Below are 12,692 nucleotides of genomic sequence, written 5' to 3' on the forward strand. Positions count from 1 at the left end.
AAATCTGGTCACATTATGGTGATACAATTTGTTTTAAAACTACTATTCGACAGGTATATATAAAAAAAAATCTGTAGGCAATTAGCTAAATTGACTAACCTTTCTCCATACAGCTTGCGTCCAATGGAATACGCATCCCTTGACCTTGGCATTAGGCAAAACCTCAGGCAAGACTTTCCACATTGCTTTCTCATAGTCGATTGTTATGTGTTTAACAGAAGGCTCATTTGGTAGACTAGTTAAAACTTCGTGGAAAACTTTTCTGTAGTCACTCTTCTTTCTCCCAGACATAATGACAAATAGTAAGGGGACTTGTTTTGCATAGTCGTCTGCCCTCACAAAAGCATTGACTGTCATCAGCTGTGTAAAAGGGTGCCTGCATAGCTTAAACGTGCTGTCAATGTACCATGACTTTGCCCTTGTTAGATGTTTTATTTGTTCTGTTGTTGCAAATATCAAATGGCGGCGTTCACGAACTGATACGTCAGCTATAAGAAAGTCGTCAGGAATGTGATTTACATCTACCTCAAAATTCAGGTTTTTGGGTTCTGTCGGTCTTAAAATTTGTCTTTGTCTGTTTGCTGTTCTTGCCAAGTGCTCTGGCTTAGGCAGACTAGGACATGGTGCATTTCCTATCTCTTGTAGCAACACATCATCCACTATAGCAGATGCTGGTTTAAACAGATCTTGTGCTGCCAGTTTCTTTACCTGTAATGTTACTTTAGTGACAATATCAGAGCCAGTTGATGGTGAATGGTTGTGCAACACGTTGTTCTTTACATATTTTCCATTTCTCTGCGTTACTAGTGCCTTGCATGGGTTACTTTTAGGGCGATTAGTACATTGCCAGTAAGTTACATTGGATCTTGTATGGCTGGGTCGTCAAGTGAATCCTCTAGTTCCATTGGCAAGTCAGGTGGGTCATCAACTGAAGACTCTTGTTCAACTGCAGGGATGTGTGGTTCGTGTTCCATGTCAGGGGTGGATGGGTCGTCCACTGGATGGGAGGTTGGTTCGTCAGTGAAGGTACAAGTATTACAATTCCAATCAATGGAATTACCGGATTTCACAGCTGCCCAGTAATCAGCACGAGATACGCCAGTATTGCATTTCCTGTGTTGCCACCTCCCACACATGTCGCACTGCAGACCTTCTTGCCTTGCCCTTACAGGTACGAGGCACTGAATACAATCGTCTGTGCAGTCTACCATCTTGCCAGGAACTGTTTTAATTCTATGGTCATGGCCAATTACAATACATAGGTAATGAACCACCAAACAAGTCAGATAATTTAACTGAACTAATGAACCCTCCTTTCCTCCACACACACACACACACACACACATACACACTTCCATAGACTTTGTAAATAGTTTCATATGAATTAAGTTACGTAGCTTGTTAAGAGCCAGTTGTAGTTTAGATTCAGTAAACTTTAAATAGGCCTATTCCCCCAAATGTATATTTTCACTCTGACTGCCTTACTAAAAAAACATTTATTATTATTATTATTATTATTATTATTATTATTATTATTATTATTATTATTATTATTATTATTATTATTATTATTATTATTATTATTATTATTGTTGTTGTTGTTGTTGTTGTTGTTGTTGTTGTTGTTATCATTATTATCATTATTATTATTATCATTATTATTATTATCATTATTATTATTATAATGCACACGCAGTTGTTGTTGTTGTTATTATTATCATTATCACCATTATCATTAAGTGACATACTAGAGCTATTATCGTACTTGTGGGCGAAATGACTTAACAGTGTGGGCGAAATGACTCCATGGTGTGGGCGAAATGACCTGTGGGCGAAATGACTCCACAGTGTGGCGAAATGGCATGTGGGCGAAATGACCGGATACCCTTATGAGCATTGGGTTGGTATTAGTATTGACAAATCTAATACAGAGGCTAATATTTGTGTAGAAGTAATTCTCTGGATATGATAATACTGAGACGGTTTAATAGTAAACATGTTATACAGTGTGATATGCAAAATACATATGAATGTATACGATAAACGGATTTTGTAGATCAAGTATAGAGTAAAGAAAGCAGTCGTTATTGAATGTAAGTAAGGTTTACGAATTGCAACGTCCGATGTATCTCTGGGAATAAGGTCTTCGTTGCCTGTTCTATAGGGAGGAACAAGTTTCCCACAAAAAAATCTTTCATAACAAATAAGAGACCCATATATATATATATATATATATATATATATATATATATATATATATATATATATATATATATATATATATATATATATATATATATATATATATATATATATATATATATATATATATATATATATTTGTGTGTGTGTGTGTGTGTGTGTACTGCAGTTTTTCCTTTTTATATATCACTCTGAGTGGATGACCTTCAAAATTGATTATTTTGATCTTTACTGATTAAATGGGATGACCTTCACTATTGATTATCTTTATCTTTACAACAATTTGATTAGAAAATAAAAGTGATTAAAGGAAAATGAAAAGAAAAAACAATCTGATAAGATACCCTATATGACTATAAGGATAATATCTGTAAGTGGTGTTCCTTTTTTTTCTATCAATCACTTTATAATAGAATTCAAAATGACATGATGAATATATTCAATATTACTTATATTCAAATGTTTACAATGTTTATATCAAAGGAATTCAATCGTGTGAAGCTGCGTTTAAAATTCATATAAATCCAAATTTGTTTTGATAGTGATCACAGTCCCACTTCATGGAGGCCCTTAAGCAAGATGAAATGTTAATTTTATTATAGTTCCGGTCAAGACAATATTTTCTAATTAAAAAAAAAAGATTTTACTATATGACAAATCCTATTTTTTCGAAAATTACATTTATTTTATGGTCTAATAAATAGTTTAGTGAGATATACTATAAATATTTACCGATAATGGGTCCACCCAATGAGACCCGAGCTGTATTTTCTATTAGAAAACATGTTGCCCTTATCTGAAATTTAATTTTACCGGAATATTTTCCCAATTCCTTTTTCTAAGTTTCTTTAACATTCCCGAAAAATTATAAAATAAATTATATCACTTTAGAACTTTAGTTTCCCAAGCGACCATCGAGTTTCGTCTGCAAGTACAAAGTCCAGACAACAACAGCTGAGCCGGATCTGTGATCAGCTGATCTCGTATTCGTGTCACGATGATTGTCATTACCTTTGGACTTCGGGATAAGATAAGTCTCCATCCATAGAGATTGGTTTGCGGTTGCTAATTGTGGCAGTTGATTTGTGCAAGACTTTAAAGACTTTACCAGTGTGTGTTAAGCCTCTTGTAAACTACATATGGATTTGAAACGTTCATCTGGCTGTCTGACGTGAGCTGATGCTTGGGTGAATCTCATTCATCCAAAGACAACTGAACCGGCTTATAATATTTTCTTTTCTTGAAGTTACAATCGGTTAGTGAATTTGAAACCATTTTATTAGCTTCTGTGAGTTTAATGCCCCCGATGTTCTACACCTCCATTAAGAACAAAGTTAGCTAGACTAACTTGGTTATATTATAGAATAGTGCAATATTAGTTGGGACATTCCATTTCACAAAATTGAATACATCTTTGCAAATACACTGTTTTGAACTCCATATACTACAGGCAGAAACCTCCATTGACTAAGTTGAATATCTCAATGAAAACAAAATGTTTTGCAACTTTTGTTATCTTGACATCTTCTACAGGAGCCTCATCCTGCCCGGTAGTTCAGAAGGAGCCTTTGCAGTTGGTTGGGACGAACCAGATAAAAAAATGTTAAAAGTTATAATTGAAAAACCAGGTTTTAAAAAGGAAACAAATAAATGAATCCCACCTCACATACGATTCCCAATCTAACCTAACCTAGGAGTCGTATTCTTACCTACTTACCTACCCCTGTGACTTACCTTTAGACTGTCAAATCCTTAGCTTAAAACACACTCAACCCTGTGTTTGCATCCAACTGGCTTCACTCCTGGCAGGGTAATACTAAATCGTAATATTTCATAAATTGTAAAACTATTTTCATATTACCATATCCCAGACAAAAATCAACAACGTTTAGAGCCTTTGTAGTTCATTGAACCAGAGTGAAATACCATATTTTACAAGAGGAAGCATACTTAAGAAAACTATCTAACCTAAGGTTCCTAGCCTAACCTAACATAGGTGCTGTATCCTTACCTCCTTACCTACCATAGCCCCCTTGTGATCTCCCTTAGACTACCATGTTCCTAGCTTACCCGGAAACTACATTCACTCCCAACATTTTCCCATAAAGAAAATCTATTTTGTAAGTATTGAGAAAGTTTTTGTCAGTCCCAACCAACTACATACACCACGCTCAGGAAAAGAGTGGTAGGTGGTGCTTCTGTCATAACTTACATATTTTAACAGAATAAGGGGCCAATATTTTCTATTCTAAATCTTTCTGTTATTTGGTTTTTATTTTTGGAATATACAATATAATTATGGCTCTTATTTTATTTATCATGTTAATAATTAAAGGCTAGGGTAGTAATATGTGTTTGTTATACAGTATTAGTCTGATAATTGGAAATTGAAGTCAAGTCCATGTTCAAGTAAAGGCTGTAGCACAAAGCTACACCTCCCCCCTTTGTTTAGTTTGTATATCATTGGTTTTATTCAGTCTATTGTACAATCTTTTTAAGTATTATGATATGAATGTAATTCAGTTTGTGGTTCTGCTTTATCATCATACATCTAGCTAATTGAAATAGGAACATACTGTATATCGGTTGTAAGCAGAATTAAAGTCAAAATGTTAAAGACTATTGTAGATGTTAGCCAACGGAATTAACGTGCATAGCAAAACATGTTCCACTTGACAGAACATATTAGAAATGAGATACAGTACTGTAATGTTAAATTGCGACGCAGCAAGCTATGTTGGATCAAAAACCAATTGAAATAAGTGATGAATTAAATAATCAAAATAACACCAAAATACTATCAAACGGGGCTAACGCACATAGTGAAACATATTGTGCTAGCCAAAACATGAGAACAATGAGATAATGTCAATTCGCGAGGGAACCGAGGTACAGTGGAACAAAAACCAATAGATAATGTTAATTTGTCATAGTAACAACAGACAGGTAAATATGCTTAACTATATGAGGATTTTTTCTTTGGAAGATGGTCATGACTACGAACGAATACTGTACATAGAAAATGGAATTGAAAAATCAGTGCTACTTTAGCGTGAGGTCTATCACACTTTAGTGTGAGATCTACCTCCCGTTAGCACATTAGCGTGAGGTCTACCTCCCGTGAGCACTAACGATGACGGCTACCGCTGTTTAAACCCTCCCTCATCGACATCACACATTTATTTTAATGATAAACAATTAAATTAAACATATCCTAGGAAAGACTGAATTAAATGAGGAAGAAAGGTAAAAATAAAAATGTTATCATAAATATACATACATTTATTCTAGCGATACACACTTCATACATCTTCTAAGAATGACACAAAGAGATCATTGGAATTTTTCTCATCACCTTCCAGCAAAGGTTAGGTTAGACAAATTTGTTTTTTATGTCTGTATATTGGAAAAATTCCGGGGAGAGCGGGAGCGACAGGTCACGCGGTAGACCTCAGGTTTCACGTAGGTAGGCTACATATGGTGGTAGACCTCATGCTAAAGTAGCACCGAAAAATCATGTTTTCTATGCTTCCAGAAGTAACATTTTTCAATATTAAACTTACCCGATAATCATGTAGCTGTCAACTCCGTTGCCCGACAGAATTCTACGGAAGGGATACGCCAGCGATCGCTATACAAGAGGGGGGTGTACTCACAAGCGCCACCTGTGGCCAGGTACTGCAGTACTTCTTGTTGACACCACCTCAATTTTTCCTCTGTCGTGCTTCCGGCAAGACGTTCATGGATACGCTTATAATTTTGGAGTTTTGTTCACGGTTTTTGGTGAAGTATTGCTCTAAGATTTCAGCTTTCGCTATTCAGGAAGTTTTATTATTAGCTTAGCTAGCTTTTGGAATTAATTTGATTAATTATGGTGACGAAGAGAGTATGAACTCTCTTTCACCTTTTAATGGCCGACCCTTCCCTTAGACGGAAGTGTTGGTGTCTAAGAGAATATAGACTCTCTTTCTTAATTTTGCTTAACAAAAGTTATAGATTTATTTTTTATCTCTCCGCCTTTTATAGGCCTCTTCGATTAACTTCCTTTTTTATAAACTTATTAAAATTAATTTTTATATTTGTTTATATTCGACCTTTCCTAATAGTAGGCGGTCTTTTCTTGTACCGAAGTTAATTAACATTGAGCCCGTCATTTCGGTTTTACCTGTTAACATATTATGCTATTTTAATGTTTTTGAAAGAATTTCTTTGATAGTCTCGTACTGTTTCAAATTGGAACTAACGTTTTTTCTCTGCAGTTGTTGACGTTCAGAACGTTCAACTTGCGCTCTATCGTTACGATAGAGAGAGAATTTTCACGGTGTCACGTTGCAGTAAGAGTAAACCGTTTCTAGCGTTTTGTTCATTCTTTCTTAGCTTAATGGTTTTAATTCTAATAAAGGAACTTTTTATTTGGGAAATCTTTCAGTTTTTTTCCTTTAACAATAATATGTTTTAACGATATATATGATTGGGCTCTTCTCTCAGGTTCTAAGTCAAAAGAGAGAGAGAGAGAGAGAGATAGAGACGGAGGGAGAGAGAGCTGGATAAACGTTTCGTTCAAGCGAGTAACGTTGTTATCGTTTTTGCTCTTCTCCCTAGTCTCTTTAGGGGAAGAAGGTAAACGTTTCTAGAGTTTATTCTTGTTCTCAAGCTTTATGCGGTGAGAGATTTTAAACGTAGTTTATTTGATCTAGTGTTTAGTCTCTTTCCAGCCACTGAATTATTTATCTTTCATTAGATTTTTCTGTTACATTGTAATTCTGTTTTCGCAATTACTATCTTTTAAGGAAGGATAGAATTGCGTGTTTCAGGTACAACCACTTAAAGTTTCGAGTTCAGTGAAATAAGTGCAAACAGAAATTCAAAAGTGATAAGTGATTAGCGCAAAGTGTTTCAGTGTTGTGCGTGAGGGTACTTCTGTGCGTGCCAGTCGTCCTCCCAGTCCGGGACCTCTTGCAAGCTCCCAAGCCCAGGGGAGAAGCAATGTCGAAGGGCAAAAGGGTTCGGCAGGCCTTGATCGGCGCACAGAAGTATCCTCGGTGGTTGCGGGCGTGTCTTACAGAGACCGTCACTCCCACCCGCAGACGATTGAGCCCTTATTTTGCTCGTCTGCAGAAGAAATTTCGGGGAGAAAACGCTGGACTCAGGTCTCAAGACCTCTTAAACGTAAAGTCCAGACCTCTAGAGTTCAACAACCCGGATGCAGTCATGGGGTTAGCTCTGACTCTCCGCAGTCATCAGGTGACTGCACACCTCCTAAGAGAGGTAAGGCGATGCCTCAACAGACCTCATCTTCTATTAAGGCTTTGCCTCAACAGACCTTATCGTCTGTTGATCCCAAGACGACTTTGCTGCAGTCCATGCAGTCGCAGCTTGCGGTCTTAATGCGTGAGTTTCAGGCTGAGAAGGTTACACCTCCTCCTGCGAGAGCTCCGCCTCACCGCAGTCCAGTCTGCCAGGCGTACGAAGTTGAGGTTCCTCAAGCTACCTTACCGCGTTCGGAGTTGCCAGTTACCAGCGTTGTGCAGCAACCTTAACCTTCCTTAAGGCAACCTCAACAATGGGAGCAGGAGTCTTATGCCTTGAGGCAAGATTTTCTTGCAGTTAGACCATCTTCGAGGCAACAACCTCTTGAGGTACGACAACCTCTACCATCCTTGAGGCAACCACCTCAGCTCTCGCAGCTGCTACCTCAACTTTCCTTAAGGCGAGAGCCTCAACTCTTGAGGCTAGCTCCTCAGGAACCTCAACTCGTGAGACAGGAACTGCGTTCTGCGCAGCCACTACCTCAACTCTCGCAGCTCACACCTCAAGAACCTCAACTCGTGAGTCAAGAGCCTCTCTCTGCGCAGCCACCTCAACCATGAGGCAAGCGCAACTCTTGAGGCAGCAACCTCATGCTATGAGTCAGCCACCTCAACGCATGCATCTGCCACTTTCTCCTCAACTTGAGCCTCTTCCCATTCAACTTGGAAATAACAAATGACAATAATAACACCTCATTACTTTCATAACTTGCATTTGTAATCATATACATGTATGCCTACACAAACATTATGATAATGGAGGTTATTTGTATTACTTAAATATAAAAAATATATATGTATTCCTTGCAATATATTTTTAACAAAATCGCAAAATATGGCAAAAATTATCTTCAAAACAAAAATGAATCATGAGTTATGAATGTAAGGTAAATATTATGTTGATATTAAAACCCCATGCAAGCATGCATGAAGTAATGCAGTGTTGCCAACAGGGCGAGTTTCCCTTTCCTGAGGTGAAGTAGATTATAGTACATTTAGTGCAGCTTAATTCTACGATTATCATGCCGGCTATCAAATTCATCATCAAAACAGTCTAAATCAATTCCCTCGGCACGTGCACTTTCAATGGACAGTAATGCGATATTACTCAATCTAGCACTGGTCATGGAATTTCTGAGAAATGTTACACGCCATGCAACATGCTCTGCTTACCTTACAGCATGCTCTACATACAGCATGCTCTGCATACAGCATGCTCTGCATACCTTACCGCATGCTTCTCAGTCACACATCTTTGGTTGTTGCCAACTCACTAGACTGTCAAGCAGTTTCATAACGTTGCCTTCTAGTCTGCTGCTTTTGCACCAGTGAAACCCTCACTGAGAGAACTTAGCTTTTCTCGGATATGGTCCCTGTAGATGAGAAAGTGCTTTTCTCCCTCCTTCTGATATTCCCTTGAGGACTCTGTCATTTGGAGAGGAGCCTTTAGCTGCGTAGCCTCCTATGGACTTTTATTTAAGCGTAACATGCTTCCAGGGAAGGTAATGGTTCCACTTCAGTCGCTAACCCCGTCTGTTACCACACCTGCTCCCATAGACCTTGAGCTGTGTTGCAAGACATGCAGTCCAAGCTTAGTCCTTGTTAGAGGATTTTTTGTTTACGGAGTCAGTGTGTCACTGGGAAGACGTTCAACAACCAGCAGAAGTGACTTGTTGTGACGCAGTGCGGCAACCTCAGCAACCCGATAGGAGTTGTCTGTACGACCCAGACAGTCTAGACAGCTTCGGGTTGTCACTGTACTTCCTCGCTTCCCCATGGTTGACAGTTCACAGACTGTGCAGCAGTACCATGATCTTGTGTCCGGCTCCGTCAGACGACTGGCTTTTAAGAGCTCCCACAAGTCGTCGCTGTCTGGAGATTCTCAGATGGACTATGGATCTGACCAAGGAACTGGGCCTCCTGGTCAATTTTGAGGAGTCTCAGCTCGTCCCATCCCAGACCATTGTCTCCTTGGGTATGGATCTTCAGAGTCGAGCTTTTCGGGCTTTTCCGTCGGCCCCAAGGATCTTCCAAGCCCTAGAATGCATCCAGAGCATGCTGAGAAGGAACCGATGCTCAGTCAGGTAGTGGATGAGTCTAACAGGGACACTTTCATCGCTGGCCCTGTTCATCGTGTTAGGGAGACTCCACCTCCCCCCCCTTCAGTATCATCTAGCTGCTCACTGGATAAAGGACATGACGCTAGAGACGGTCTCAGTTCCTGTTTCCGAAGAGAGGAGGTCTTCTCTCGCGTGGTGTAAGAACAGCTTTCTTCTCATGGAAGTCTACCTTTGGCTGTTCAGAAACCCGACCGCCGTCTCCTCTCGGACGCATCAGACACGGGCTGGGGTGCGACTTTGGACGGACAGGAATGCTTGGGAACATGGAATCAGGAGCAAAGGACACTTCACATCAATTGCAAGGAGTTGTTGGCGGTTCTTCTGGCCTTGATAAACTTCAAGTCCCTCCAGCTTAACAAGGTGGTGGAGGTGGACTCTGACAACACCACAGCCCTGGCTTACATCTTCAAGCAGGGAGGGATTCTTTCGTGGAAGTTGTTCTAGATCGCAAGGGACCTCCTCATCTGGTCTAAAGATCGAAAGCTCACGCTGGTAACGAGGTTCATTCAGGGCGGTATGAATGTCATGGCAGATCGCCTCAGCCGGAAGGGTCAGGTCATCCCCACAGAGTGGACCCTTCACAAGAATGTTTGCAGCAGACTTTGGGCCCTGTGGGGTCAGCCAACCATAGATCTGTTCGCTACCTCGATAACCTAGAGACTCCTGTTGTATTGTTCTCCGATTCCAGACCCAGCAGCAGTTCACGTGGATGCTTTTCTGCTGGATTGGTTCCATCTCGACCTGTATGCATTCCCGCCGTTCAAGATTGTCAACAGGGTACTTCAGAAGTTCTCCTCTCGCAAAGGGACACGGCTGACGTTGGTTGGCTCCGCTCTGGCCCGCGAGAGAATGGTTCATAGAGGTACTGCAATGGCTGGTCGACATTCCCAGGACTCTTCCTCTAGGAGTGAACCTTCTACGTCAACCTCACGTAAAGAAGGTACACCCAAACCTCCACGCTCTTCGTCTGACTGCCTTCAGACTTTCGAAAGACTCTCAAGAGCTAGGGGCTTTTCGAAGGAGGCAGCCAGAGCGATTGCCAAAGCAAGGAGAACATCCACTCTCAGAATCTATCAGTCTCAAGGGGAAGTCTTCCGTAGCTGGTACAAGACCAATGCAGTTTCCTCAACCAGTACCACTGTAACCCAGATTGCTGACTTCCTGTTACATCTTAGGAAAGTAAGATCCCTTTCAGCTCCTACGATCAAGGGTTACAGAAGTATGTTGGCAGCGGTTTTCCGCCACAGAGGCTTGGATCTTTCCACCAACAAAGATCTACAGGACCTCCCTAGGTCTTTTGAGACCTCAAAGGAACGTCGGTTGTCCACTCCAGGCTGGAATCTAGACGTGGTCCTAAGGTTCCTTATGTCATCAAGATTTGAACCTCTCCAATCAGCCTCTTTTTAGGACCTCACATTAAAAACTCTTTTCCTCGTGTGCTTGACAACAGCTAAAAGAGTAAGTGAGATCCACGCCTTCAGCAGGATCATAGTTTTCACATCTGAAACGGCTACATGTTCCTTGCAGCTCGGTTTTTGCTAAACGAGCTTCCTTCACGTCCTTGGCCTAAGTCGTTCGAGATCCCAAGCCTGTCCAACTTGGTGGGGAATGAACTGGAGAGAGTACTTTGCCCAGTTAGAGCTCTTAGGTACTATCTAAAAAGGTCTTAACCTTTACGAGGACAATCAGAAGCCTTATGGTGTGCTATCAAGAAACCTTCTTTTCCAAGTTCTAAGAACTCAGTTTCTTACTATTCAGGCTTCTGATTAGGGAAGCACATTCTCATCTGAAGGAAGAAGACCTTGCTTTGCTGAAGGTAAGGACACATGAAGTGGGAGCTGTGGCTACTTCAGTGGCCTTCAAACAGAGCCATTCTCTGCAGAGTGTTATGGATGCAACCTATTGGAGAAGCAAGTCAGTGTTCGCATCATTCTATCTCAAAGATGTCCAGTCTCTTTACGAGTACTGCTACACCCTGGGACCATTCGTAGCAACGAATGCAGTAGTAGGCGAGGGCTCAGCCACTACATTCCCATAATCCCATAACCTTTTAACCTTTCTCTTGAATACTTTTTATGGGTTGTACGGTCGGCTAAGAAGCCTTCCACATCCTTGTTGATTTGGCGGGTGGTCAATTCTTTCTTGAGAAGCGCCGAGGTTAAAGGTTGTGATGAGGTCCTTTAGTATGGGTTGCAGCCCTTGATACTTCAGCACCTTAGAGTTGTTCAGCCTCCTAAGAGGAACGCTGCGCTCAGTAAGGAAGACGAACTTATTTAAGGCAGAGTAATGGCTCAAGTCGACTTCCTTACCAGGTACTTGTAATTTCATTGTTATTTTGAATAACTGATAATATGAAATACGGGATACTTAGCTTCTTGATATACATGTACACTGGTTTTCACCCACCTCCCTGGGTGTGAATCAGCTACATGATTATCGGGTAAGTTTAATATTGAAAAATGTTATTTTCATTAGTAAAATAAATTTTTGAATATACTTACCCGATAATCATGATTTAATTGACCCACCCTTCCTCCCCATAGAACCAGTGGACCGAGGAAAAATTGAGGTGGTGTCAACAAGAAGTACTGCAGTACCTGGCCACAGGTGGCGCTTGTGAGTACACCCCCCTCTTGTATAGCGATCGCTGGCGTATCCCTTCCGTAGAATTCTGTCGGGCAACGGAGTTGACAGCTACATGATTATCGGGTAAGTATATTCAAAAATTTATTTTACTAATGAAAATAACATGTTTCATAACTGTTACTGGGTTTTGATTATGGTTACTATTTTTTTTATTACAATGACTGCACTTTGATGGTGATGAATGGCAAAACAACAAAGTTGGAAAAACTTAATTTGAATATATAATCAACTGATAAACAGTATTAGTTTCTGTCTAAAATACAGACCTTCCGCTCTTTACTATGGAATATTATTTCGGGGGAGCTGGGTAGGTTAACCCTCCAGCTCACACCAGTACTAGCAACTAACCGTCACTTTTTTTTTTATTTCGGTTCAGTAGAGTAAGACGTAGTCTTCTTCTCCCGACAAACCTTTT

The 12,692-nt window shown here is 40.3% G+C and overlaps 2 protein-coding genes across 2 annotated transcripts in view; one reads left to right on the forward strand and one right to left on the reverse strand.

The window, feature by feature from the left end:
* Nucleotides 1–3,666, reverse strand: part of LOC137649889 (uncharacterized) — an 11,539-nt gene extending 7,873 nt beyond the window's left edge. The window contains exons 1-2 of the mRNA XM_068382830.1: nt 3,551–3,666; nt 100–874 (exon numbers count right to left, since the gene is read on the reverse strand). Coding sequence (XP_068238931.1) covers nt 100–874; nt 3,551–3,666 — 891 coding nt within the window. The remainder of the gene's footprint in view (nt 1–99; nt 875–3,550) is intronic.
* Nucleotides 3,163–12,692, forward strand: part of LOC137649951 (2-hydroxyacyl-CoA lyase 2-like) — a 72,819-nt gene continuing 63,289 nt past the window's right edge. The window contains exon 1 of the mRNA XM_068382919.1: nt 3,163–3,457. The gene's annotated coding sequence lies outside the window, so the exon portion shown is untranslated. The remainder of the gene's footprint in view (nt 3,458–12,692) is intronic.

The sequence above is a fragment of the Palaemon carinicauda genome, chromosome 11, assembly GCF_036898095.1.
Source record: "Palaemon carinicauda isolate YSFRI2023 chromosome 11, ASM3689809v2, whole genome shotgun sequence".
Taxonomy (NCBI): domain Eukaryota; kingdom Metazoa; phylum Arthropoda; class Malacostraca; order Decapoda; family Palaemonidae; genus Palaemon; species Palaemon carinicauda.